At 37.2% G+C, this 26,107-nt stretch overlaps 1 protein-coding gene across 2 annotated transcripts in view; it reads left to right on the top strand.

Moving 5' to 3' along the window:
• Positions 1-367: 367 nt before the first annotated feature.
• The window catches only part of SLC30A6 (solute carrier family 30 member 6), a 49,898-nt gene continuing 24,158 nt past the window's right edge, over positions 368-26,107 (top strand). For both annotated transcript variants that reach the window (XM_079109972.1, XM_079109971.1), the window contains exons 1-5: positions 368-452; positions 10,348-10,434; positions 15,298-15,382; positions 16,335-16,377; positions 21,414-21,479. In XM_079109972.1, the coding sequence (XP_078966098.1) occupies positions 450-452; positions 10,348-10,434; positions 15,298-15,382; positions 16,335-16,377; positions 21,414-21,479 (284 nt within the window). In that variant the 5' untranslated portion in view covers positions 368-449. The remainder of the gene's footprint in view (positions 453-10,347; positions 10,435-15,297; positions 15,383-16,334; positions 16,378-21,413; positions 21,480-26,107) is intronic.

Below are 26,107 nucleotides of genomic sequence, written 5' to 3'. Positions count from 1 at the left end.
GTATTTTAGAGAGTATACCACACGCCACTTTGCTATTAGACATTCCAAGTTCAGCCTCCGCTACTACAGCAAACTGGGCAAGTTTCTTAATCTTATACTCACTTGTAAAAGGGGAATAGTATTCATTTCGTAAAATTAAGTCACACAACATAGATAAAAGTGCTGCAGCGACATTTTCCCCGCGTTAAAATAAACCCTAATTGCTCCTAGTCACGGGCCTTAACAGCTCAAGCCATTAGCAAGCACAGGGAGATCGCAGAAGAGACGCTCTAGCGACCACCTCCAAGCCGCCGGGCAGCCGGGAAGGGGGCGGGACCCCGAAGCCCGCGCACGTACTTCCGCCCCCGCGTCTCTCGCAGCCAATCGGTGTTTGGTGCCCCTCCCCTTCCGCACTGGGTAAATCGAGCCCCCCACCGCGTCTTCCGGCTGGAGCTGTGCAGCTCCTTATCATGGTGAGTTGGCCGAGGGGTAATGAGGGTTTCTGTCATGGGTGATTCCTCTTATCTTCTCTCGTCCTGACGCTGCCTTGAAATGCCTCAGCCGCCCAGAGGAGGGGTCGTCGGACTTGCTGTCGGGCCCCACAGGAGAAGCGGCTGTCGCCCAAATAGTTCCCCCCACAGCCCTGGTCCCTTTCCGTTCCTCACCCGGTTCCTTTGCGGCTCCGGATTCGGGTTCCGCTCCAGGCCAAGCTTTCAGCTCCTGGAGAATTTATGGCTTCCCCCTGCCGAGATTTCCTCTATATAAAAATAAAAGTCTGCCGGCGTCTGCGACTACATGACCAACAGAAGACCTTAAAACAAGTCCACAGCCGTCACGACGACTGTTATGTGATGCTTAGAGGAGTGAGATTAACGCCAGCGGAAACAAAGTTATGAGGAGGGTTTTATGACAGACGCCCCATTCTGCGCCTTGGGTTTATTGAGTGGCAGGTAGCTTGGTATGGCAGCAACTTCCATAAGGAACACTGATTACACAGGGTGAGGTGTTAGTACAGCATCTTATTACTACTTTATTTCTGCTTTTGTAGAAACTAGTGAAAGACCCCGCTGTTTGTTATAGTTGGTGGGATATAATGTTTCATCACAATTTACTAGAGGAATTAGGCATTTTATACCTTTACAAATTAAATATATAAGCCTTTCAATTTAATCTTGAGCAGATGGTTGTAATTTCCGGTGTAAAAGTGGTGTGTGCTTCTTGAAACTGCGAAAATTTTGTTTGGCACTATGGGTAACCTATGTGTGGTAAAGGGTTTTCTGTGCCTAAGCCGTTCTTCCGTGAGTGAGTGTGGTCGAGTTTTTGTAAATTTTCTGTAAGCCTTCTCTGCACACAGAAAGTGAGTTAAAGTTTACTTCTCTCTTTTCCTAATGACCAAATAGTTTCCAGTTATGCTTTTTTTTCCAAACATTCACCATTGGGTAGCTAAAATTACATTTCTGAAATCTGACCATGGCACTTCCTTGCTTAAAGTTTTTCCATTTTTTTTGCTGGGCATGGTGGAACTTGCCTGTCATTCCAGTTACTGGGGGAGGCTGTAGCAGGAGGATCACAAGTTTGTGACCAGTCTGAGCAACTTAGCTAGATTCTGTCTTAAAATTAAAAGGGCTGAGGATGTAACTCAGTAGCTCAGTGGTAGAGTGGTTGCCTGGCATATTCCAGGCCCTGAGTTCAATCCCTAGTACTGAAGGGGGGGAGGGGACTTCCAATTTTTTTCCTGTAACCCTCAAGACAAAATTATTACTATTTAATATGACATGCAAAACCATCCAAAGTCAAGGTTCTTACCTTTTTACCTTTACAGTCCTGACCCTTTTAAACACATGCACACACAGAATTCTTATTTCAGCTATAGTGAAAAACATGGAAAGCATACTTTGTGAATTGGGCCTTTGTGCCTAATTTATATGTGATATTCCATTTGCCTATATTGTTCTCCATCCCCAGCTCTCTATCCTTATCAGTCTAACCCTTTCACATCCTTAACTTTTTCATGAACCTTTCCTCCATGTCCCAGTGTCCTAAGAGCAGTTTTTCCTTTGTGCTCCTGTAATATCTTTTACTTTTTTTTGGAATGGATAAGCAACAGTTTTATTACATAAAGCTTCATAAAATTAATATATATCATAACCTAACGTCTCAAAATACTCATGAAGGGATTGGAGAGTGAATGGAAAAGAAACTTAAAATTCAGAGGTTTTTCAGATTGTACACCTTCATGAACTTGCAAATTTAAATTTGGATGCTTTTTACCAGTAGCATCTGTATCCCTTACCAGACTATATTAAAATTGTGTACATGTGGGCTGGGGTTTTGGCTCAGTGGTAGAGCGCTTGCCTAGTATGTGTGAGGAACTGGGTTCAATTCTCATCACTTGTCACTGCATATAAATAAATAAAATAAAGGTCCATTGACAACTAAAAAAAATTTGAAAAACGGAAGTGTGTTCTTGTTGTTGTTTTATTTTTGGTGCTGGGGATTGAACCCAGGGCCTTGTGCTTGCGAGGCAAGCACTCTACCAACTGAGCTATCTCCCCAGCCCCGGAAATGTGTTCTTGATTGTCCTTACCTCATAGACTGTGAACTCACTGAGAGCAGGACCCACATATGTTTCACTTGGTATTCCCAGAACGGTGTTCAGTGCCTTGTCCATAGGAAGTTTTCATAAATAATCTGTTTTATAAAACATTAAGTAAAATTACAGCACAAAATTTTTGTACTTGAAACTTTATTATTAGTAATACAGGAAAATAACAGTGTTTAAGGTTCATGTGTTTGTGTGTGCAGCACGGGACAGAAATATTTCCTGGAGATTGAACTCACGGCCTCCCTCATACAGGGCAAATGCTCTATCACTAAGCTACACCCCCAAACCCTAAGTTTATCTTAAATGTTATTGGAAAAACACTTTTATGAGTCATTCGTGAATTGATATGCTTTGTTAGAAAATCTAAAGAAAATATAGCCATTGCATTTAGTGACGTTACTAAAAACTTAACTTACAATGTACAATAACGTAATGAAAATTATCCCTTAGCTAACAATAAAATAAGTAGCATAGAAAGCACTGTAGTTTGGAATGATCTAGGAAGATTTCATGGAAGAAGTAAAACATTTGTTCCTTATTCACTTACTTTTTTTTTTTTTTCTTTTTTTCTCTTTTTTTGAACCCAGGATTGAGTCCAGGGGCACTTAACCACTGAGCCACATTCCAGCCCTTTTATTATTTTTTATTTTGAGACAGGATCTCGCTGAGTTCCTGAGGCTTTCCTTGAACTTACAATCCTCCTGCCTCAGCCTCCCTAGTCACTGGGATTACAGGCATGTACCACCGTACTCGGCTTTCATTCATATACTCAGAATCTCATTTCTCTCATTTAGGTGAGGAAATAGGTCAACTGTGACAGGGCTAGTACGACTAGGATTACACAAGTCTTGCCTTTTCACTCTGATGATCTGGTGTGATCATCAGATCAGGAGAAAGCCACTTTAACTGGAGTTGAGAATTTCTGTCTGGAGTAAGAAATAAGACTAGAAAGAAACAGCTAAGTTGTTGAAAGGTTGGAATTTCACATTGTAAAATCTAGAATTTATCCTGACAGCTGTGGAGATCCAAAATCATTTTGGAAAGGATGATATGACTGTTAGTATTTTTGTTTCATTTTCATACGAGTATGGCATCAGAAGTAGACATCTTTTAAAAATCTTGCTGGTTTTCTTAACCTAAAACTTAAAGTTAACAAGAAAAATGGATTGAAGTCTAACAGAAAATACTCAAGAATAACAATATTAAGCAACATTTATTGTCTTGGGATCAAAATATTCCACATATAATTCTTACAGAATGTGTTTGTTAACATTTATTAATTTCTCCAAAGAAAATAGCATATTGTTTCTATCAAACTGAATTAGCTTAGCAGGCCTTAGGGTTACACAAACACCAGTCATTTTTTTTTTTGGTGGTGATTCTGGGGATTGAACACAGAAACTTGTGCATGCTAGGGAAGCAGTGTACCATTGAGCTACCGGCACTGCCCTCAACCTTTTTTTTTTAATTTTTAATTAATTTTTTCTTTCTTTCTTTCTTTTTTTTTTTATTTTTCCTTGAGACAGGGTCTCACTGAGTTACTGAGGCTGGCCTTGAACTTGCAATCTTCCTGCTTCAGCCTCTTGAGTTGCTGGGATTACATGCATGTGCTGCTGTAGCCAGCTAAATACTGGTCTCCATTTGGATAACAAAATTAGTAAGACTTCTGGTGTTTATTTTTTTACTTTTCAAAACTTTTACTTTATTAATCTACTGCTTTTTATTTTGAGAAATTTCAAACATACACAAAAGTTAAGAGACTACTAATGAGCCCTTATGTACCCATCACTTGGCATCAACAATTATTGACATCCTGTTGCTATTTTTCTTATATTACAATTTTATGCTTTTCTGATTTTCCTGTGTCTTAGCATAAGGTAACTAATGGCTTGTCTAAGCTTTGAAGAAATGGGACATACCTTCATAAAACTACTCAAATGTTCTCTTAAATTATGTAGGAAAATCATTCCTGTGTTTATATTGAAAGTTTTTCTGTTTTAATCTGTTAAAAACCCAGTTACGGTGTTTTCTAGACCTTCAGTAGTTGATTTAACTGGCTGACTTTAGTGAGGTAGAAGTATCATATGGTTGCTAGAATGAGTGTGGAGAGAGATCCAAGATGGCGGACTAGAGGGAGGCTGCGTTCAGTGCTGCTCCCTAACTGCAGTTTCAAGCAGCAGATATCTGGTCTTGGTGAGGCAGTTTTTGCTGCTTATCGATCCCCTGCTATTTACCCCATTTGTCTGCTGTGATGATCTGCAGTCTGCCAGCATATTGACACCTTTTTTGAGTGCAGATTGCTCACTGTCAGGCACCTATCATCCGCCATTTGCCTACCTCTCGCCTGTCCATCGCCTGCCTTACAACTATCCATCACCCAACGCACGAGGTTCACCTCCCAGTCGTCCAACAACAGTCAGCAAACTGATCCCCGACCACCAGTGGAGCACCAGCTGCCTGCTGTTGCCTGGAAGTTCTCTGTCACAGTACCTGCGGGTTTGATTACACGTGGCTGCAGCCATTTTGAGACAACAGCGAGGCCCCATAGGACCCCTGGCCATACCGACTGTGCCCCGTCTCCAGGAGCCCTCAGCCCGACCAATCACTCCCTGCCTCTGGGGCCCTCACATCGACTGACTGCTCCCTGCTGCCAGGACCCCCAGACCAACTGACTGCACCCCAGCACCAGGACCCCAGACCAACTGCACCCAGCCTCCAGGATCTCACAAACACACCAGACCTCCAGGACCCCTGCCTGACCAACCACACCCCGCCTCCAGGGCCTCCAACTGACCACGTCCACACCCTGCCAACACATTTGGGAGCCAGAGCGGCCAACTTGGATAATCCTGGAAGCTGGAGCTCAGATCTTTAGGTGGGGCAAATCCCATCCTGGAATGCCTGCTGGAGACTAGACGCTCAATGTCAGGTATCTCTCCTGCATCAGGCTACTAAAGACTGGGAGGTTTTTTGTTTGTTTATTTTTTGGGTGCTGGGATCGAACCCAGGGCCTTGTGCTTGCAAGCACTCTACCGACTGAGCTATCTCCCCAGCCCAAAGACTGGGAGGTTTTATTACTATATGACTGTTATACTGTAGATTTTCTTTTTTCTCCCTATTGAAATCTTTTAAGTTTTTATTTCTTTACTTTTCTTGCTCTCTTTTCCTTTTGTTTACCTGTTCCCTCAGAGCCTCTTTCTCCCTTTGTTGCATACTAACGTCCATTATATCTCAGTGGTGTCTGTCGTGATATTTCCTTTTTCATTACAAATTTTAGTAATTTGAGTCTTCTCTCTCCTTCTCTTTGTTAGTGTGGCTAAGGGTTTGTCTATTTTGTTTACTTTCTCAAAGAATCAACTTTTTGTTTTGTCAAATTTTTGAATTGTTTCTTTTGTTTCAATTTCATCAATATCAGCTCTGATTTTAATTATTTCCTGACTTCTACTACTTTTGCTGTTATTCTGTTCTTCTTTTTCTAGGGCTTTGAGCTGTAATGTTAGGTCATTGAGTTGTTGACTTTTCATTCTTTTCTGGAATGTGCTCCATGCAATGAATTTTCCCCTCAGTACCGCTTTCATACTGTCCCCGAGATTTTGATATGTTATATCGCCATTCTCATTGACCTCTAAGAATTTTTTTATCTCCTCCCTGGTGTTTTCTGTTATCCATGTTTCATTCAATAGCATATTATTTGGTCTCCAGGTGTTGGAGTAATTTGTTTTTTATTTTGTCATTGATTTCTACTCTCAGTCCATTATGATCTGATAGAACACAAGGCAGTATCTCTATTTGTTTGCATTTCCTAAGGGCTGCTTTGTGGCATAACATATGGTCTATTTTTGAGAAGGTTCCGTGTGCTGCTGAGAAGAAAGTGAATCCGCTCGTTGATGGATGGAATATTCTATATATGTCTATTAAGTCTAGGTTATTGATTGTGTTATTGAGTTCTATGGTTTCTTTGGTTGGTTTTTGTTTGGAAGATCTATCTAGTGGTGACAGCGGTGCGTTAAAGTCACCCAGAATTATTGTGTTGTGGTCTGTGCGATTCCTGAAACTGAGAAGGATCTGTTTGGTGTACAGGGATGCACCATTGTTTGGGGCATAAATATTTCCTACCGTTATGTCTTCCTGATTTATGGTTCCTTTAAGCAATATGAAATGTCCTTCTTTATCCCTTCTGACTAACTTTGGCTTGAAGTCCACTTTATCTGATATAAGGATGGAAACCCCCACTTTCTTACTGAGTCCATGTGTGTGGTAGGTTTTTTCCCATCCTTTCACCGTTAGTCATGGATGTCTTTTTCTATGAGATGAGTCTCTTGCAGGCAGCATATTGTTGGGTCTTTCTTTTTAATCCATTCTGACAGTCTATGTCTTTTGATTGATGAGTTTAGGCCATTAACGTTCAGGGTTATTATTGAGATATGATTTGTATTCCCAGTCATTTGGCTTATTTTGGTTTTTAACTTGGATCGGTTTCTCCTTTGAGTGGTTTTTCTCTTAGGTAGTTACTCCCTTTGCTGACCTCCATTGTTGTTTTTCATTTCCTCCTCATGGAATATTTTGTTGAGAACATTCTGTAGCACAGGCTTTGTATTTGTAAATTCTTTTAACTTGTTTATCATGGAAAGGTTTTTAGTTCATCTTCAAATCTGAAGGTTAGTTTTGCTGGGTATAGGATTCTTGGTTGGCAACCATGTTCTTTCAGAGCTTGAAATATGTTGTTCCAGGCCCTTTTAGCTTTTAGAGTCTGGGTTGAGAAGTCAGCTGCTATCCGTATTGGTCTCCCCCTGTATGTATTCTAATGCTTTTCTCTTGTGGCCTTAAAAATCCTATCTTTATTTTGAATGTTAGGCATTTTCATTATAATGTGCCTTGGTGTGGATCTGTTGTGATTTTGTGCATTTGGTGTTCTATAAGCCTCTTGTATTTGATTTTCCATTTCATTCTTCAGGTTTGGGAAATTTTCTGCTATTATTTCATTGAATAGGTTGTTCATTCCTTTGGTTTGTATCTCTGTGCCTTCCTCAATCCCAATAATTCTTAAATTTGGTCTTTTCATGATGTCCCATAGTTCTTGGAGATTTGTTCATGATTTCTTACCATCTTCTCTGTTTGGGCAACTTTATTTTCAAGATTAAATATTTTGTCTTCATTGTCTAAGGTTCTGTCTTCCAAGTGGTCTAGTCTTTTAGTGATGCTTTCCATTGAGTTTTTTATTTGGTTTATTGTTTCCTTCATTTCAAGGATTTCCGTTTGGTTTTTTTTTTTTTGAGAATCTCTATCTCTTTGTTGAAATGCTCTTTTGCTTCCTGCAGTTGCTCTGTCATCTTATTGGTATTATCATTCATTTCCTGCGTTTGCTGTCTTATCTCATTCTTTGCTTCACAAATCATCTTAATCATGTATAATCTGAAGTCCTTTTCTGACATTTCTTCTAACATACTGTCATTGGATTCTATTAATATAGTATCTAGATTTGTTTGGATCATTTTCTTCCCTTGTTTTTTCATGTTGCTCATGTATCTTCCCCCTAGCAGTGCAGTTCTGGGGTATTGCAGATTTCCCCCTATAGGCTTATAGTGGCCCTATAGGTTTCCAAAACCCTTTCTTTAAGGGGAGATCAATATTAGCAGTGCCCAATTCAGACACTATGCAATCCTAGACCAAATAGCCCCTATGAGGACAATAAAAAAATTGTCATAATAAACAGAATGAGTTCAAATATTACCTTCAGTAAAACAAACAGATTTGCAATAAGGTCTGCAGTTTCAAATGGAGGACAAAGAGGATGCAGAGGGATATAGAATGTGGCTGTTAATGGGATAAGAGAAGACTATACAGAAGTTCCAGATAATAGAAAGAGTGAGAGTGTAATCAAAAGAAATCGGATGTTAGCATGCAAAAAAAGGAGAAAGAGACTCTGAGGGAACAGGTAGCAAAAGGAAAAGAGAGCAAGAAAAGTAAAGGAATAAAAACCTAAATTTTTTTCAATAAGGAGAAAAAAGAAAATCTACAGTATAACAGTCATATAGTGATGAAACCTCCCAGTGTTCAGCAGCCTGATGCATGAGAGGTACCTCACAATGAGCTTCAAGCCTCCAGCAGGCATCTCAGGATGGGTTTTGCCCCACCCAAAGATGGGAGCTAAGGCTTCCAGGATTATCCAAGTTGGCCGCCCTGGCTTTGAAATGTGTTGGCAAATGGGGAGCTGCAGCTCAGGGGTGGACGTGGTCAGCTGGAGGTCCTGGAGGTGGGATGCGGTTGGTCACTCAGGGGTCCTGGAGGTCCAGTATGTTTGGTGTGGTGTGGGATCCTGGATGCCGGGTGCAATCCGTCAGTCTGGGGTCCCAGTGCTAGGGCGCAGTCAGTTGGTCTGGGGGTCCTGGCAGCAGGGAGCAGTCAGTCGATGTGAGGGCCCCAGAGGCAGGGAATGATCGGTCGGGCTGAGGGATCCTGGAGATGCAGCTCAGTCATTCCGGTCAGGGGTCCTAAGGGACCTGGCTGTTGTCTCAAAATGGCTGCAGCCATGTGTAATCAAACCTGCAGGTACTGTGACAGAGAACTTCCAGGCAACAGCAGGCAGCTGTTGCTGCACTGGTGGTTGGCGATCAGTTTGCTGACTGTTGTTGGACGATTGGGAGGTGAACCTCGTGCGTTGGGTGATGGATAGTTGTAAGGCAGGCGATGGACAGGCAAGAGGCAGGCAAATGGTGGATGATAGGCGCCTGACAGTAAGCAATCAAGAAACAGATATCCTGTGCTTGAAACCGAAGTTACAGAGCAACCAGGAAAGCAGCCTCCCTCTAGTCCGCCATCTTGGATCTCCTATATTTTAATTTTTAAATCACAAATCAGAATAAGGAATAGTAAGGATGCAGCGTTTCCTTTATCAGAATACATTTATTGAATAGCTCTTATTTTCTACCACTGCTATTGGATACTGCCTTTATTTTAAGCTATTTTCTCATATGTGTTTGAACTCTCAGTATTGGGAATTGAACCCAGGGGCACTCAAACACTGAAGTATATCACCGCCCTTGTTCACTTTTTATTTTGCTAATAATAAATTTTATTTTGCTAATAAATAAATTTTATTTTGCTGGCCTAGAACTTGAGGTCCTCCCGCCTCAGCTTCCTGAATTAAATGTGCTCTACCATGCCTCACCTGATCTCTCCCTTCTGCTAAAGCTTTCCCACATGGTTTCCTAAACTTGGGTAATAAATCTCACATTGTCACTTGGTCTGTCTCTCTGGCAGTGTCGTTGCCAGGCCTTTCCAGTGCTAGCCTCGTACTCTATACTGGCAGAGACCATGGTTATGAGCTAGGATGGCAAATACTTTTGGCTGAATGCCTAAGGGGTTTTACTTACTATAACAGTTGCCAGAACTTTGGTTTGTTCAGCTTTGATTAGGTTTATTGTAATATTTTCTTTCTAGTGGAACTATTCGGAAATTTCCTTTTCCCCACTTTCTTTTCTAAGAGTGATCTAGAGCTAAAATGCCTAAATCTGAATTCCTGCCAAGATGCTAGCTTTGTGATTTTGGACAACTTACTCAAACTAAAAATTGTTTCTTCCACACAGGATTATTGTGAGTATTATATTGATAAATACATGTAAAACATCTAGATTAAGTGCTTGTCATGGGGAGTACTCAATAAATGTTAATTGTTGCTATTATTGGTACTATAGCACATCACAGGAATTGTGAAGAACATTAGATGCTTAAGTGCTGATTTTATTTTTTTGTTTGTTTTAAAGGGGACAATTCATCTCTTTCGAAAACCGCAAAGATCCTTTTTTGGAAAATTATTACAGGAATTTAGACTTGTAGCAGCTGACCGAAGAGTAAGTTATTTCTAAACCTCAACTTTACCGTACAAACAGCATTACAACATCTAAAAGTGGTAATTTTTAAGGCAAATAGAAATCACTTTCGGTCCCACCATACTGTTCTCATTTTTACATGTTGGATAAGTATTTCTTTTAAATGTGGAGTTATAGTTCTTTGATGTTCAGTCGTTTTATTTTGAGGAAGCAAGCATCAGTTGAAGTTTTTTTTGGTAATTCTAAGGCATTTAAAGAAAATTTGTTTTTTCTTGTGGATTCTTTTCATCATTAATATTTTTAAAAAATTGAATGTAGTCTAACATTTATTAACAGGAAAATTAAGGCAGGAAACTGTGTCATGCTGTGAGACTATAAATAAAAAGATATAATTTCTCTCTTAGTTGATCACCCATGTGTAGACTTTCTAGTTTCATTCTTCTCAATAGTAAATTGTAAGCTCTTTGAGGGCAGTGACTGTTTTGCTCACCTTTTTATAGATATATGGAAAAAGCACCTAATAAATGTTAATAAGCTTTAAATAAAACCAGTTTCTGTGGAACATAGTAATAAAGAGTACCAGGAATAGTGCCCTCGAATTGTGAACTAGACTAGAAGCGTCTTTTCTTTGTTATTTATCATTTATGTCTCCTTTTCCTACAACCTTGAAGTATAAGAACTCAATAAGTCTAACATTTGGAAATATTATCATGATTTGAATGTTAGACTTAAGGAGCCAATGATAGCAGATTCATCTGTTAGATATATATTCCACCTAGCATGATCTCTCAGAACAGATAGATATAGCTCTATAAAACTGATAGACAGCAACTATATTAAAAAATTAAAGAGACATTCTTTAACCATACACTTTTTTGACGCACAACAGTAAACCATAGAACAGGTAATAGGAACAAAACCAACATAATATTCCCCCCTTGTATTCAGATGCAATTGTCTGAGGTCAGCTATAGTCCAAAAATATTAAGTGGAAATTTCAGATATAAATAATCTCTCAGTTTTAAATTGTGTGCCATTCTGAGTAGCATAACAAACTCTTATATTCTCCCACTTGGTCCACTGTGGGACATGAGTTATCCCTTTGTCCATTGTATGCTATCCACCTGATAGTCACTTATTAGCTGCCTTGGTTATCAAATCAACTATTATAACATTGGTATCACAGTGCTTGTGTTGAAATAACCTATTTTACTTAAAAATGGCACTAAAGTACAAGAACAGTGATGCTGGCAATTTGGAAATGCCAAAGTATAGTACTTTCTTTAAATGGAATTTGCTAATTCTCATCTTAATAAAGAAAAAATTATATGCTGAGTCTGTTAATTTACACAGTACAATAAGATATTTTCACATTCACATTTTTATTATGATATATAATTATAATTGTTAAATTTTAGTATTAGTTATTGTTATACTCTGCTTCATTTCTAAGTAAACTTATAGGTATATAGAACAAAACATAGTGTATAGTTTATATAAAGTTCTGTCCACAGTTTAAATAATCTACTGGGGTCTTGGAAAATGTCACTACAGATAAGGAGGGGAGTATTACATAGGAACACCTGAACTGTACATATATTCTCTATAAAAATTTAAAATTTTTCTTTTTTTTTTTTTTTTTTTTGCAGTACTGGGGATTGAACTCAGGGCCTTGTGCTTGTAAAGCAAGCAGTTTTACCAGCTGAGCTATCTCCCCAGCCCCAAAAATTTAAATCTTAAGAAATATTCTGCTTCATCTCTTCATTGCTCATAATTCTTGGTTCACATTTTAAGATCCATCTCAGTTCCTTACCACCTACCACTATCCTTTTGGTGGTACTAGGGATTACCTAAGGCCTACACATACTAAGCAAGTACTTTATCACTGAACTACATACCCAGTTCTTTTAATTTAATTTAATTGAGATACATAGCCTTGAACTTGTGTTTCTTCTCTCTCATCCTCCTGAATAGCTGGAATTATAGGCATGTGCCACCACATCCTATTTCAGTTCCCTACTTATTTGTCATGAATAATCCTGTCCTTGGTCACTCCCAAGAGTCCACTGCTGTGGTCATACGTAAACCTTATCGCTCATAAGAACTGTATCCTATTTTCTCAATTTCAAGCATTTTGCCCACCAGTCTCCAGCACCTGTCTTTCCATTTAACACCTTCTGTTACCCCAACTCCAGTCATTCTGTAATTTTACTGTGACCTTCAATTGATTGACTCCACCAAATTGTCAATGTTTTTCACCTCCCTTATCCTCATTTACTTCCTTATCCAAGGTATTCTGGGCTCCATCATTATCACATTCTGTGTCCTTAACTGCTTTGTGCCCCGCTTCTATCTTAACCTTCATTAAGTGTACTTTCTTTCTACTGTGCACCTGCATCTAAGCTATTGAATCTAACCTGAGAGAAATGAAACTGCGCTTACTAGAGTCACTGCGAATTCATGTTCAAACAGTCTACTAGTGATGCTTATGCTAAAAATTTCTTACTTCATTCAGTGTTCCACTTTCCTAGGGACCATTTCATCCCATTTCTTTCCTTTCTAATCACTAAGGAAAAAGAAGTGATCTAGCTGGAGTGACAAACAATAAACAAATACCTTAAGGTAAGGCAGTGGTAAGTACTAGGAAGAGAAAAGTGCTGCGAGTGGTGGCACACACCACGATCCCGGCTATTCAGGAGACTGAGACAGAGGATGATAAGTCCAAGGCCAGCCTGGGTGACTTAGAGACACCCTGTCCAGATAGATAGGTAGGTAGATAGATGGACGGATGGATATATAGATGGATGGATGGATAGGGTTGGGGATGTACCTCAGTGGTAGAGTGCTAGCATGTACAAGAACTTGGGTTCAATGCCCACTATCATTAAAAAACATACAAGATAGGATAAGAAGATGGTAATGGAAGATATGGAAAGGTTTATCTTCAGATAGAGTGGTCAGAAAAGACCCTTTGGTAAGCTGACATATGGACAGAAATCTGAGCAAGGCAAAGGCACTAAGAATGCAAATGTCTGGGAGAGAACATGGGAATTGCAGCACAAATGTCCTGGGGTAGAAGAGGCCTGGATGAGGATAGCTAGTGCAGAGTGAGTGAGAGGGAGCCTGGGGCAGCATCAAGTAGTATCTGTTACCCCGGTTAGATTGTAAGATCTGTGTTTTGTTTACTACTGCTTCCTTAGTTCCTAGAATAGTGTCTGGCACAAAACAAAGAATCATATTTGTTGGGTGGATAAATAGTTTGATTCAGCAACAGAGTACAGAGTACACAGTGTCATTTTTGAATGTACTTTCTTTTTTAACTTTTTTTCCCAGTACTGGGAATTGAACTCAGGGGCATTCTACAACTAAACTACACCTCTAGCCCTTTTAATTTTTTAATTTGAGACAGGGTCTTGCTAAGTTGTTGAGGGCCTTGTCATGTTGCCAAGGCTGACCTAAAACCTGTTATCCTTTTCTCTTAAGTCTCCCAAGTGGCTGGAATTACAGGCATGCACTATCACGGCCATCTTTAGTGTACATTATCCTCTTTTTCTGTTTTTGAATCTCTCTTAACTAGACTTCAGTCTGATCGTTTCATTAAAGTCTTTACTAGTATTAGAATCCTTTGCCCCATATCACTTCTTAAGATGCAAACATTCCTACCACACCTGCATCCTGCTTCTGTTCTTGGCTATAGAAGTTACAGAATGGTGCCTACCAAAAATTCATGCTTGTTTTGTTGTGTGTGTGTGTGTATGCAGGTATACTTGGAATGGAACCCAGGTCCCTGCACATGCTAAGTACTTGCTAAGCACATGCTCTACCACTGACTATACCCATAGCCGTATACCCATGCTGGTCATTGTTATCATCTTTGATGATTCAGTAGTATGTTCATTACACCACTCTTCAGCAGATGCACCAGTTCTGCTTTCCCGAATCTCTGAATTTTGGAAAATTCTTTTATAGCTTCTTTTCTAGAGAAAAGACTACCAGCTCTGTGCTATTTCTCTCTTCATTCAGCCTTATCCTTTCTCTGTCCTGTCAGTCATCCCTTCCCACCTCAGAGGGATTGTTCTTTTCTAAAGCTATACTTTCCATCTGAGTTCTAAGATCATCCTGTCTCACAACACACTTGATCTTTACAGCTAAATCTAATTTCAACACCTCCAAACAAAGGACTTTTGATTAATTTATTTGCCCTCTACTTGGAAGCAAGCATTGATCTCCCTTCTTTGTATGGAAGGTGGTAGGACAGAACTTGAAAACATTTCACTTGATCTCTTTCATTACTTTTGGAATGCGCTTCCTCTTTCCTCTAAGTCCTGTTCTCGGACTTACCTCAGGTAACCTGTTATGGGAACTTCTGAACCAAGGTAATTTTTCCTTTTTGCAGCCTGTTTCATGAGTTATTTGGTAAATTATCAAATACTCTTTTTTTTAAATTACCTCCCATTTTACTATGATTTCCAAATTATACAAAAAGTTTCAGGATTAGTGTAAGGAGCACCATTCCCTTTACTTAGATTTCCCAGTTGTTGCCATTTGCTCCATTTTCTTTGTCATTGTCTCTGTGTATAGATTTATAGAGACAATATGATATACATCTATATGCATTTTTCTCAACTATTTGAGAGTTTCTATGTCAGAATTTATTTTCTCTTGAAAAATTCCTTTTCTGGAATTATTCCTTTAGATTTATGTATGATAATAATGTAATAACTTGGTTGATGATAATTTTGATAGATGTAGAAAATGTGACGTGAACTTTTTGAAGGAAGTTACACTTATTCTTTTGAATATCGAAGTATGAATTATAGCAATGTGAACAGACCCAATGAAATTTATTACCACTGTACCAATAAAAAATTTTCCTTTCCACAGTCCTGGAAGATACTGCTCTTTGGTACAATTAATTTGATATGTACTGGCTTCCTGCTTATGTGGTGCAGTTCTACTAATAGCATAGGTATGTCATCATTATTTTTATAGAGTTAGTTTAATTTTATTTTCCTGATTTTAAATAAAGGCATATTTTCCTTTACATAGAATATGTTCTTCTGAAATGTGTATAACTCAGTAATTTAAATGAGAGAATGCATTTTTTCTTTGCCTTTTTTTTTTTTTTTTTTTAATGTCTTTAAAACAGCCCTGTGAACCATAAAGTTGACTTGTTAGGACTTATCTTTCTTTTTTTTTTTTTTTTTTTTTTTGGACTAGGAATTGAACCCAGGATTGTTTAACCACTGAGTCACATCCCCAGCTATTTATATTTTTCATTTTGAGACAGGGTCTGGCTTAGTTGCTGAGGCTGACTTTGAACTTGGAATCCTCCTGCCTTAGCCTCCCAAGTTGTATGCCCCACCAAGCCCTGCTAGGACATTATCATTTTAAATGAGTTCTTAGTTTTTAAAAAGCACCTTTCAATCTGGATATTTGTGAAATTGAGAGTTCTTTTTAGAGTGAGATATTAAAACTTTACATAATTTACAAGTACAATTTTGAGGTTCGTTGGCTTTTCCTTAAAAATTAAATTTTATAATTTTTTTATTCTGTCTTCACCTCTGATGTTTTGATGCATCATTATTTTCTTCTTGTTATTTAAAAGATACATTTAAAATAGTACTGAAATGACAAAAGCAGGCAGAAAAATGGTGACTATTTGGTGCTTCATTTGTTTCCGATTCAGAAATCAGGTTCTAAAATGAGCTTTTGTGCTCACCAACCTTGACTACATGTATTAATCAAATTTACTATGTAAAAAGAAAAAAAAAATTACTATGTAATTACCAATATATGAGGATTGTCAGTGACTCCAGACTGTTTCTTTTTTGGTAATGTATAATCACTGATAAACAATTTTGGTGATTTTCTGCATTTAATTAAATAACATGTTAATCGTTCTTTTTGTGGTTTTGCAGCTTTAACTGCCTATACTTACCTGACTATTTTCGATCTTTTTAGGTAAGTTTTTAAAAAATCTCCTTAATATTTTATAGCCAAAATTTTGTTGCACTGAATATATGAAGGTTTCTTTGCTTAAAGGAAAGTAATTTGCTAAATAAGTAAAATTATCAATGTAGACCATATCTACAAATGAAAAAGTTAGAGACATAACAAAAGAAAATGTTTCATCTGTATACTAATAGAAAAGATGAATATCCAGGCATAAACTTAAGATATAGATATTCTATATGAAGAAAACTTTGAAATAATTCTGCTTTAATAAAATTTTTAAAAAGACCTGAAAAAATAAAGTAAACCATATACTTATTAAAAAAATGTCTATTCTCCCTAAGTTAATCAAACCAGTCTGACATATTCCAGTGATATTGTAATCCCACCTTATTCATGGATTCTCTTTCTACAGTTTCAGTTACCCATGATAACTGTAGTCCAAAAATACTAAATGGAAAATTCCGGAAATAAAAAATTCATAAAATTTAAATTGCTTGCCTTTCTGAGTAGTGTGGAAATGTGGCACCATCATGCTGTATCCAACCCATGATATGAATCATCCCTTTTTCCAGGGTGTCTATACTATAGAAACACCTGATAGTCTCTTAGCAGTTGTCTCAGTTATCAGATCAACTGTCTGTTACAGTGCACCATGCAGTGCTGTGTTCAAGTAATGCTTACATAGTAGCATAACACTGTGTCACAGTGCCTTTGTCATTCACCTCATTTCATCTCATGATACAGGTATTGTGTCATCTCACATCTTACCAGTTTAGTAAGATAAAGAAAGAAAACAAAACATTCAAAACAGAGTTCACAGAAAAAAAGAAATATAAATGGCTCTTATGAAAAGTTGCTCACTATACCATGCACTATACCATTTGCTCATATTTTTATAAATATTCATGTGAAGGATAAACAAGAAACTGATAATGCTTATAAGGAGGAAGACATATTGGCAGAAGCACAAGTTAAGAATCTAAATAGCACATAGTGGCACATGCCTTTAATTCCAGCAATTAATAAGCAAGACCATACATCAAAAAAATGTTAAAAGGTCTGGGAATGTAGTTCAGAGGTAGGACACTCCTGGGTTCATTTTCCAGTACCGATAGATAGATAGATAGATAGATAGATAGATAGATAGATAGATAGATAGATAGATAGAGAGATAGAGAGATAGATAGATAGATCAGGGCATGTGGTGCATGCCTGTAATCCCAGTGGCTCGGGAGGCTGAGGCAGGAGGATTGTGAGTTCAAAGCCAGCCTCATCAACTTATCGAGGTAAGCAACTCAGCGAGATCCTGTCTCTAAATAAAATTCAAAAATGGGCTGGTGATGTGGCTAAATGGTTAGGCGTCCCTGAGTTCAAACCCCAGTACCAAAAATAATGTAATAATAATAATAATTAATAAACAGAAAGGATTTAGGATTTAACCCAGCAGGAGAGCAGTCTGTTCAATCCTGAGTACCACAACTAAATAAATAAATAAATAAATGTAGCTCAAAATGTTACTTGAAATAATATTATTTTTAGCCATATCTGATAATAAGTAGTAAAATCATGGTAATAAATAATAAAATAAAAATAATTAAATGATATTGCCTCCTTCTTTCCATTTAATTTGAGGAGGTTGTTTTTTGTGGGGAGAAGGGTATTGGGGATTGAACCCAGAGGTACTTTATCACTGAGCCACATCCCCAGTCTTTTTTTTTGGAGACAGGATCTTGCTAAGTTACTTGGGCCTTGTTAAGTTGCTGAAGCTGACCTTGAACATGCAATCCTTCTGCTTCAGCCTCCCGAGTGGCTGGGAATACAGGCATGGGCCAGTGCACCCAGTGAGATATTTTTTCTTTAGAGGTCTATAATCTGCCATATAATTCAAGTATCAATATATAGTATTTGAGACAAAAAGAATTGTGATTTAGGTTTATCTAGATCTTTACTAGTCTCAGGCACAAAAAAATAAAATGTATTTCTGGTTTTAGATTGTTAAATGTTAATAAAAGTTATTGTTTTACATAGGCGTGTAGACATATGTTTTAATGGAGAACATTAATACCATGATAGTGTTATTAAACTATAGAAATTATTGAGAATTGATGTATACCCATAAGTAAAATTAAACATTGAATGAGTTATCAATGATTGGGTGTTGATTTAGTAGATATTTATAGTAATGGGAAATAAAGTAGATCAGTGTGTCATATTTCATCAAATTTTAGATCCCAACAATTATGACACATAATTATGACATAATTATTTTATATATCTCTAAGAAAAAGCAAAAGGGCTACCAATTCAACTGTGTGATGTACCATAAATTGTAAGACTTATGCTGATTTCAGGATTATTAAAATTTTCTTAAAATTACTGAATTGTAGGAAATGTTTCAGAGACTTTCATTCACTTTGTAAGGGTAAAATTTTCATATATTAATATTCAGAAACACACAGTGAATTTTTCAGGTTTCTATTATTGAGGATTCTCATCTGCATTCACCAACAGCACAAAAACCATCCATCTACCCATTCAGAATCAAACATTTTTACTGTAGCTTCAATGTAAATACCAAATTCTTGATACTTAATTGAATTTGAAATGGAATTAGCCTACTCTAAGAACTTTGATGCCTGTGAAGTACACTCAGGAAGTTAGCCATGACACTGTTGATCGTAAGCATCAGATTCCCACTGAAACTATCTCAGGGACGTTTAGGGGCATTTCATGAAATCTGAGGACAAAAGTTTTGCTGAAATGTGAAGAGAGAGCCTACAGAGTGGGAGAATATCTTTGCCAATCATACCTCAGATAGAGCACTAATTTCTAGAATATATAAAGAACTCAAAAAACTCTACACAAAGAATACTAATTACCCAATCAACAAATGGGCTAAGGATATGAATAGACACTTCACAGAAGAAGATCTACAAGCAATCAACAAACATATGAAAAAATGTTCCCCATCTTTAGTAATAACAGAAATGCAAATCAAAACTACACTAAGATTCCATCTCACCCCAATAAGAATGGCGATTATCAAGAATACAAGCAACAATAGGTGTTGGCGAGGATGTGGGAAAAAGGTACACTCATACCTTGCTGGTGGGGCTGCAAATTAGTGCAGCCACTCTGGAAAGCAGTGTGGAGATTCCTCAGAAAGCTTGGAATGGAACCACCATTTGACCCAACTATCCCACTCCTTGGCCTATACCCAAAGGACTTAAAATCAGCATACTACAGAGATACAGCCACATCAATGTTCATAGCTGCTCAATTCACAATAGCCAGACTGTGGAAGCAACCTAGATGTCCTTCAACTGATGAATGGATAAAGAAACTGTGGTATATATATACAATGGAATATTACTCAGCTATAAAGAATAATAAAATTATGGCATCTGCAGGCAAATGGATGAAATTGGAGAATATCATGCTAAGTGAGATAAGCCAATCTCAAAAAACCAAAAGACGAATGATCTCGCTGATAAGCGGATGATGATACGTAATGGGGGATGGGAGGGGGGCAAGAATGGAGGAAGGAGGGACTGTATAGAGGGAAAAGAGGGGTGGGAGGGGTGGGGGGGAGGAAAAAATAACAGTGAATCAAACCTCATTACCCTATGTGAATGTATGATTACACAAATGGTATGCTGTTACTCCATGTACAAACAGAAACAACATGTATCCCATTTGTTTACAATAAAAATAAATTTTAAAAAAAGTTTTGAGCTTAGAGAACAGAGCACTGGACTAATCTAACTTGTTCTCTCCATCTTTCATCTCTGATTCTCTTTGCCTAGATTCCTTGTAACTACTTTCTTCCTATAGATCTTTTTTCCATGCTCGCAAGTTCAGGGGTAGAAATACAAATGTTGTTCTCAACTTTTACATTTGCATTTCTACTGTACAAGGAGCAGACAGATTAAGCTTGGAATGCTGCATTTCCAATTCCAGACTTTTCCAGAGCAGGATTTTGACCCCGCTTATGCCGGTGCCTACTTTTGGAAGAGTCAACCATAGCCTGGGAGCAGGGTCATGTAAGAACATACAAGTTCTCATTGTATGGATGGGAAAAGAAATGAGAGATAGTTAATAACAGAGAAGTAAGGAATCATTAACTACAGAGATAGTCTGTTGGCTGTCTACTTAATGGAACCTTTTATGTTTTCCATATGAAGATTACAACATACTTAGACATAGATGTCTTCAAGATCCATGTAATAGGAGTGTTATGTCTTTATATTAATCAGGTAACTAAACCTGCTTAATTGGGTACACAACAGGTACTGGTGACCTAAATTTCATACTGCAGAAAGTAATTTTGTAGTGAATTCCACTATACTTGAAAAATGAATGTAATTTTATCCCATCTAGGTATTATTACTATTTAGTTGAACTTTTGATAAAAATTAAGCAAAATTGTTGGGCGTGGTGGCACATGCCTATAATCCCAGCAACTCGGGAGGCTAAAACAGTAGGATCACAAGTTCACAGCCAGCCTCAGCAAAATTGAGGTGCTAAGCAACTCAGTGAGACCCTGTCTCTAAATAAAATACAAAATAGGGCTGGGGATATGGCTCAGTGGTCAGAAGGCCCCTAAATTCAATCCCTGGTACCAAAAAAAAAAAAAAAAAATTAAGCAAAGCTTATCAATGTTAAAAATATATATCCTATAATAAAATATATTGCCATTATTGTTGTAACTTTTTAAACTTATTCTTGGTTTTGGAAACTATTTAGGGCAAATAACATTGTGTAGAAAAAGTATGGATATAAGTTCTATTTAACTTAATGGTGAATTAGAACTTTATTGTTTCTTCATATGTTAAAATGCTCATCATTTAGGTATACCATGTGCTAGGATTATAAATTATTAGATTACAATAATTGTGATTACATGATAAATTATTAGTATAATTTATTATTAATTTAGTCTGTGCCAGAATTGATCCCTTTCAGCAGCTTAGAAAAAAATTCATTTCTGTGTGTTCTCCTCTAGCTCTAGTTCTAATGCTGAATTTTTTCTTTTTACTTAGTTTAATAACATGTTTAATAAGTTACTGGGTAATGATGAGGAAACCTAGCCCTGTCTACTCATTTGGGTAAGTTCAAATTATTCTGTTTTCTGCTAATTTATTGTTATAAAATAACAGTATATTAAAGAGCAAGCTATCATATTTATGGAAAATAAATGCTTCCTGTTTAGTGACATGGTGATCAAATAGTGAAAGTAAATAGAAAAGTATCCTCTGAGAGTATTCTAGAAAAGAAACATGAATTATTAAAATATAGATCTTAATTAAAATGCTTGTATTCAGCTCTTTATATTTTATAAAACAAGTATTAACAAAATTATCACATTAAGTTTTTTAATAATTTGAGGATCTCTTAGAGAAAGTATGAAGAAAAAATGTATGAAGAATTAATGTAAATGTAACTTTTAGATGTTAAAGTAAATGTGATATATATTAATATGCATTGGTGAAGATGAATTTTTATCTTAAGACTTTAGATTTGTGATAGCAATAGACAAAAAAGATTTTGAAATTTCTGTTCTTACAATTTTAGAAATTACCAAAAGTCAAAAGTTAGAACATACTCTTTTATATTATCTTTCATACTAGAGGTTTTTTAACGTTTTAGGAAAACAAGCAGTTCCTTTCAGATTCAAGTAAACAACTTGATAGGTTTATATTTTTGTTTTTGTTTTCTTCTGTACTGAGAATTGAACCCAGGGGTGCTCCACCACTGAGCTATATCCCCAGTCCTTTTTATGTTTTACATTGAGAAAGGGTCTCCCTAAGTTGCTTAGGGCCTCACCAAGTTGCTGAGGCTGGCCTAGAACCTGCAATCCACCTGCTTCATCCTCCCAAGTGACTGAGATTATAGGCATATGCCACCACACTTGGCCCAACGAAACAACTTGAAAGAAGAAATTTACTTTAGCAAAGAAACTCTTAGGCCAGACCTATCCTTCTTCACTGTATCATCCATTGAGATTATATCCTTTTGTACAAAATCAAATTTTATTTAAACAATGGGTTAAAGTAAACATGAAATTCTAATGCAAAATAAGGATAATTCTAAGTACTATTGAAATGTAATAGAGTTGAACTATTACTATGAAAATCAGTCATAAAATTAAAAAAGAAAAAAAAAAAAGGAAAATCAGTCTTAAGGTATGTATATCCCTATCTGGAAATCTGTTACTTTTTAGTCAACTATTATGTTTGCAAAGGGCAGAAATCTAATTTAAAACTGTTTTAAGGTAAAAATCAGGACTTTGATATTTATATAACAGGAAGACAGTAATTGGCATAGGCATTAGATCACTGAGGACATTGCCTCTTTCTTTTCTTTCAAACCTACTTTTCTCTGCATATCAGATGGTTTAGTCCCTCAGACCACTTTTCTGCACCAAGCTGAAATAATTCCTAATAAGACCTTAACTTGTATCTTTTCCTCTTCATCCTAGAGTGGAAGGGACTTTTCTCTAGTTTAGAAAATCATGAAAGAACTGTTTATTGACTGCGTTTGGAACAGGTATCATCAGTCTTTTTTTGTGTTGTGCTAGGGATCAAACCCAGGGCTTCACACATACATACTAAGCATGACTCTTCCATTTAGCTACATCCCCAGTCCAGGCATCAGTCTTTAGATTAATTACTGTGGACATGAGACAAGGTCATATAAGTGCATGGCAGCTCCCAGTTTTGTCACACTTGCTTTGAGTGAATAGGAAAGTAGGGAGCATTTAGACAATAAAGTTAAACACTCAAGTATAATTGCAATCAATCACAACTATCTGTAGTGTACTACAATCAATCGAGTACTATCTGTATTTAGTGACTCCAAAATCTAGTTCTCCAACCTTAGAACTACCTGGAGTTCAGACTACCTTCTTGGCAGTTTTACATGGATATCTAATTTGTGTCTTAAACTTAGGATAGAGCCGGGCACCATAGCACACACCTGTAATCACAGCAACTTGGGAGGCTGAGGCAGGAGGATCAAGAGTTCAAACTAGCAAGGCCCAAAGCAACTCAGCGAGGACCTGTCTCTAATAAAATATTTAAAAGGTCTGGGGATGTGGCTTGGTAGTTAAGCACCCCTGGGTTCAATCCCTGGTACAAAAAAACAAAACAAAACAGAAAATTAGGATAGAATTCTAGTTCCCCCCCCAAAACATTCCTCTGAGGTTTTCCCCATCTCAGTAAATACCACCAGCACTCAGTTTCTCAAGCAAAAAATTTAAGAGTTACCCATGATTTCTTTCTCTAATTACCCACATCTATCAGCGGGTTATGTAAAGATAACCTGCAAACATACCCAGAATTAACCCTCATACCCACTTCTGTGTCCACTGCTATCATCCCAGGCCAAGCTACGTTCCTTTCATACCTTAACTAATGTCCGGCATCCTAACTGATCCCCCATGTTTCTGCTCTTGCCTCAATATTCCATTCTCCATGTAGCAATCAGAAGGTTTAAATCATACTCTCACTCTCCTACTTAGAACCATCCAGTTATTTTCCATCATACATAGAATTATAACCTGACTCCCTTCCCTAATTTGCAGAAACCTTACATGAGCTGTCTTCTGCCAACTTCTCTTCAACTTACCACTTTGAACCCCTGTATGCAATGCTGTCTTACTTTCAGTTATGTGAACACAAGTAACTCATTCCTGCACTAGACATTTTGTTGTTGTTGTTTCATTCATTTGTTTATTTTGGCATAAGTTGGGTAGATTTGATGCCTTCTTTCAAACCAAGTAACCCATGCTTTGGGAATCAATCCACAAAATAAGCACAATCACTTAAAATACATAAGAGAAGACAATTCATGTGTTCGACCTTTGTACAAGCTGTAGCTGTTCTCTTGCCCAAACTGTTTTTTACCTGATCCTTGCAAGACTGGCTCATCCTTTTTTTTTTTTTTTTTTTTTTTTTTCTTATTTTGTAGTGCTAGGGATGCTGTACCCCAGCACCTCAGTGGTGCTCTACTACTGAGCTACATCCCTAGCCCTTTTTTATTTTGATTTTGATACAGGGTTGAATTTGTTAGCCTCAAATTTGTGGTCCTCCTACCTCAGCTTCCTGAATTGCTGAGATTACAGGGGTTCCCAGAAGCACAGGGTACTGGCTCCATCTTATTATTCAGATCATAAATTATCATAAGTGACTGGATGATACAATCTCACATCAGCCTCTTGTCACATCAGACTACTGTAATTCTGTGTACAGAATTTATCAAATAAATTATTTGTTTTTCTTTATCCCTCTTTTAAAGTTTCATAGAAATAGGGACCCTATCTTGTTTTCTCATATCCTGTGTGATTTGATGAATTTCAATAAATAAATATACCTATTGTATAGCTACCATCTAGATCATTATATATTGCCAGTCCCCCCAAATTCTCTGAAAATCAGACTCTGCCAAAAGTACACAATTTTTTTCTTTTTTTAATGTTTTTTATTTGTTCTTTTAATTTATACACGCCAGTAGAATGTATTTTGACATATCACACATACATGGAGTATAACTTCCCATTCTTGTGTTTGTACATGATGTGGAGTTACACGGGTTGTATATTCATATGTGAACATAGGAAAGTCATGTCTGATTCATTCTGTCCTTGGGATTCCTGTCCCCCTTCCCTTCCCCGCATTGTGAGTCAGCATCTGCATATCAGAGGGAACATTCAACCTTTGGTTTTTGGGATTAGCTTATTTCACTTAGCATGAAAACCTCTGGGTTCATCCATTTACTGGCAAATGCCATAATTTCATTCTTCTGCCAAAAGTATACAATTTTTTTATTTTTGTCTTTCCAGATTAGTTTTGCCTATTACTAAACATCATATGGATGGCATCTCTCATAGCGGTAGTTCATTCTTTTTTTTAAAATATTTTTAGTTATAGGTGGATACAGTATCTTTATTTTTTAAAATTTTTTTAGGGGGGGGGAGGGTGCTGGGGATCAAACCCAGGGCCTTGTGCTTACAAGGCAAGCACTCTACTGACTGAGCTCTCTCCCCAGCCCCTTAAGTTTATTTTTATGTGGTGCTGAGGATCAAACCTGGTGCCTCACACATGCCAGGCAAGTGCTCTACCACTGAGCCACAATCCCAGCCCCAGTAGTTCATTCTTATTCATTGCTCTAATATTTTGTTGTATGAATATACTACAGGTTGTTTAACTGTTGAAAGGCATTAGGGTCATTTTCAGCTTTCAGCTATTATAAATAAACTTACAAACAAACATACTTGTACATGTCTTTTAGTGTACCTATGTACTCATTTCATGTTGAGTATGTGTGTTTTAAATTAATCAAGATTGCATATGCTCATTATTAGAAAATAAGATAATACCAGATAATTTTCCAGAATAGTTTCACCAGTTTACACTCCCATTGGCAGTGTTTGAGAGTTTTAAGTGTTTTACTAACAGCTGTCATTTTTTTTTTTAAAGCCACTTTGGGGTACACAATGGTATTGCATTGTGGCTTTAAATCATTTCCTGATGATTAAATTGAGCACATTTTCATTTGTTTATTACCATTCATATTTCCTCTTCTGTGAAATGTCATTTAAAGTCTTTTAAGTGTTTTACCTTTTTCACATTGGACTACAAGAGTCAATCTACTTTATATATAAAAATCTTCTTTTTGTCATAATAGTTCCTTATGATAAATATAATTTTTTATCTCAATGATGAGTTCATTTGTC

The sequence above is a fragment of the Sciurus vulgaris genome (genome assembly GCF_902686455.1).
Source record: "Sciurus vulgaris genome assembly, chromosome: 14".
NCBI classification, from domain to species: domain Eukaryota; kingdom Metazoa; phylum Chordata; class Mammalia; order Rodentia; family Sciuridae; genus Sciurus; species Sciurus vulgaris.
The sequence above is the reverse complement of the archived record's forward strand: the minus strand, read 5'-3'. Positions and strand labels throughout refer to the sequence as shown.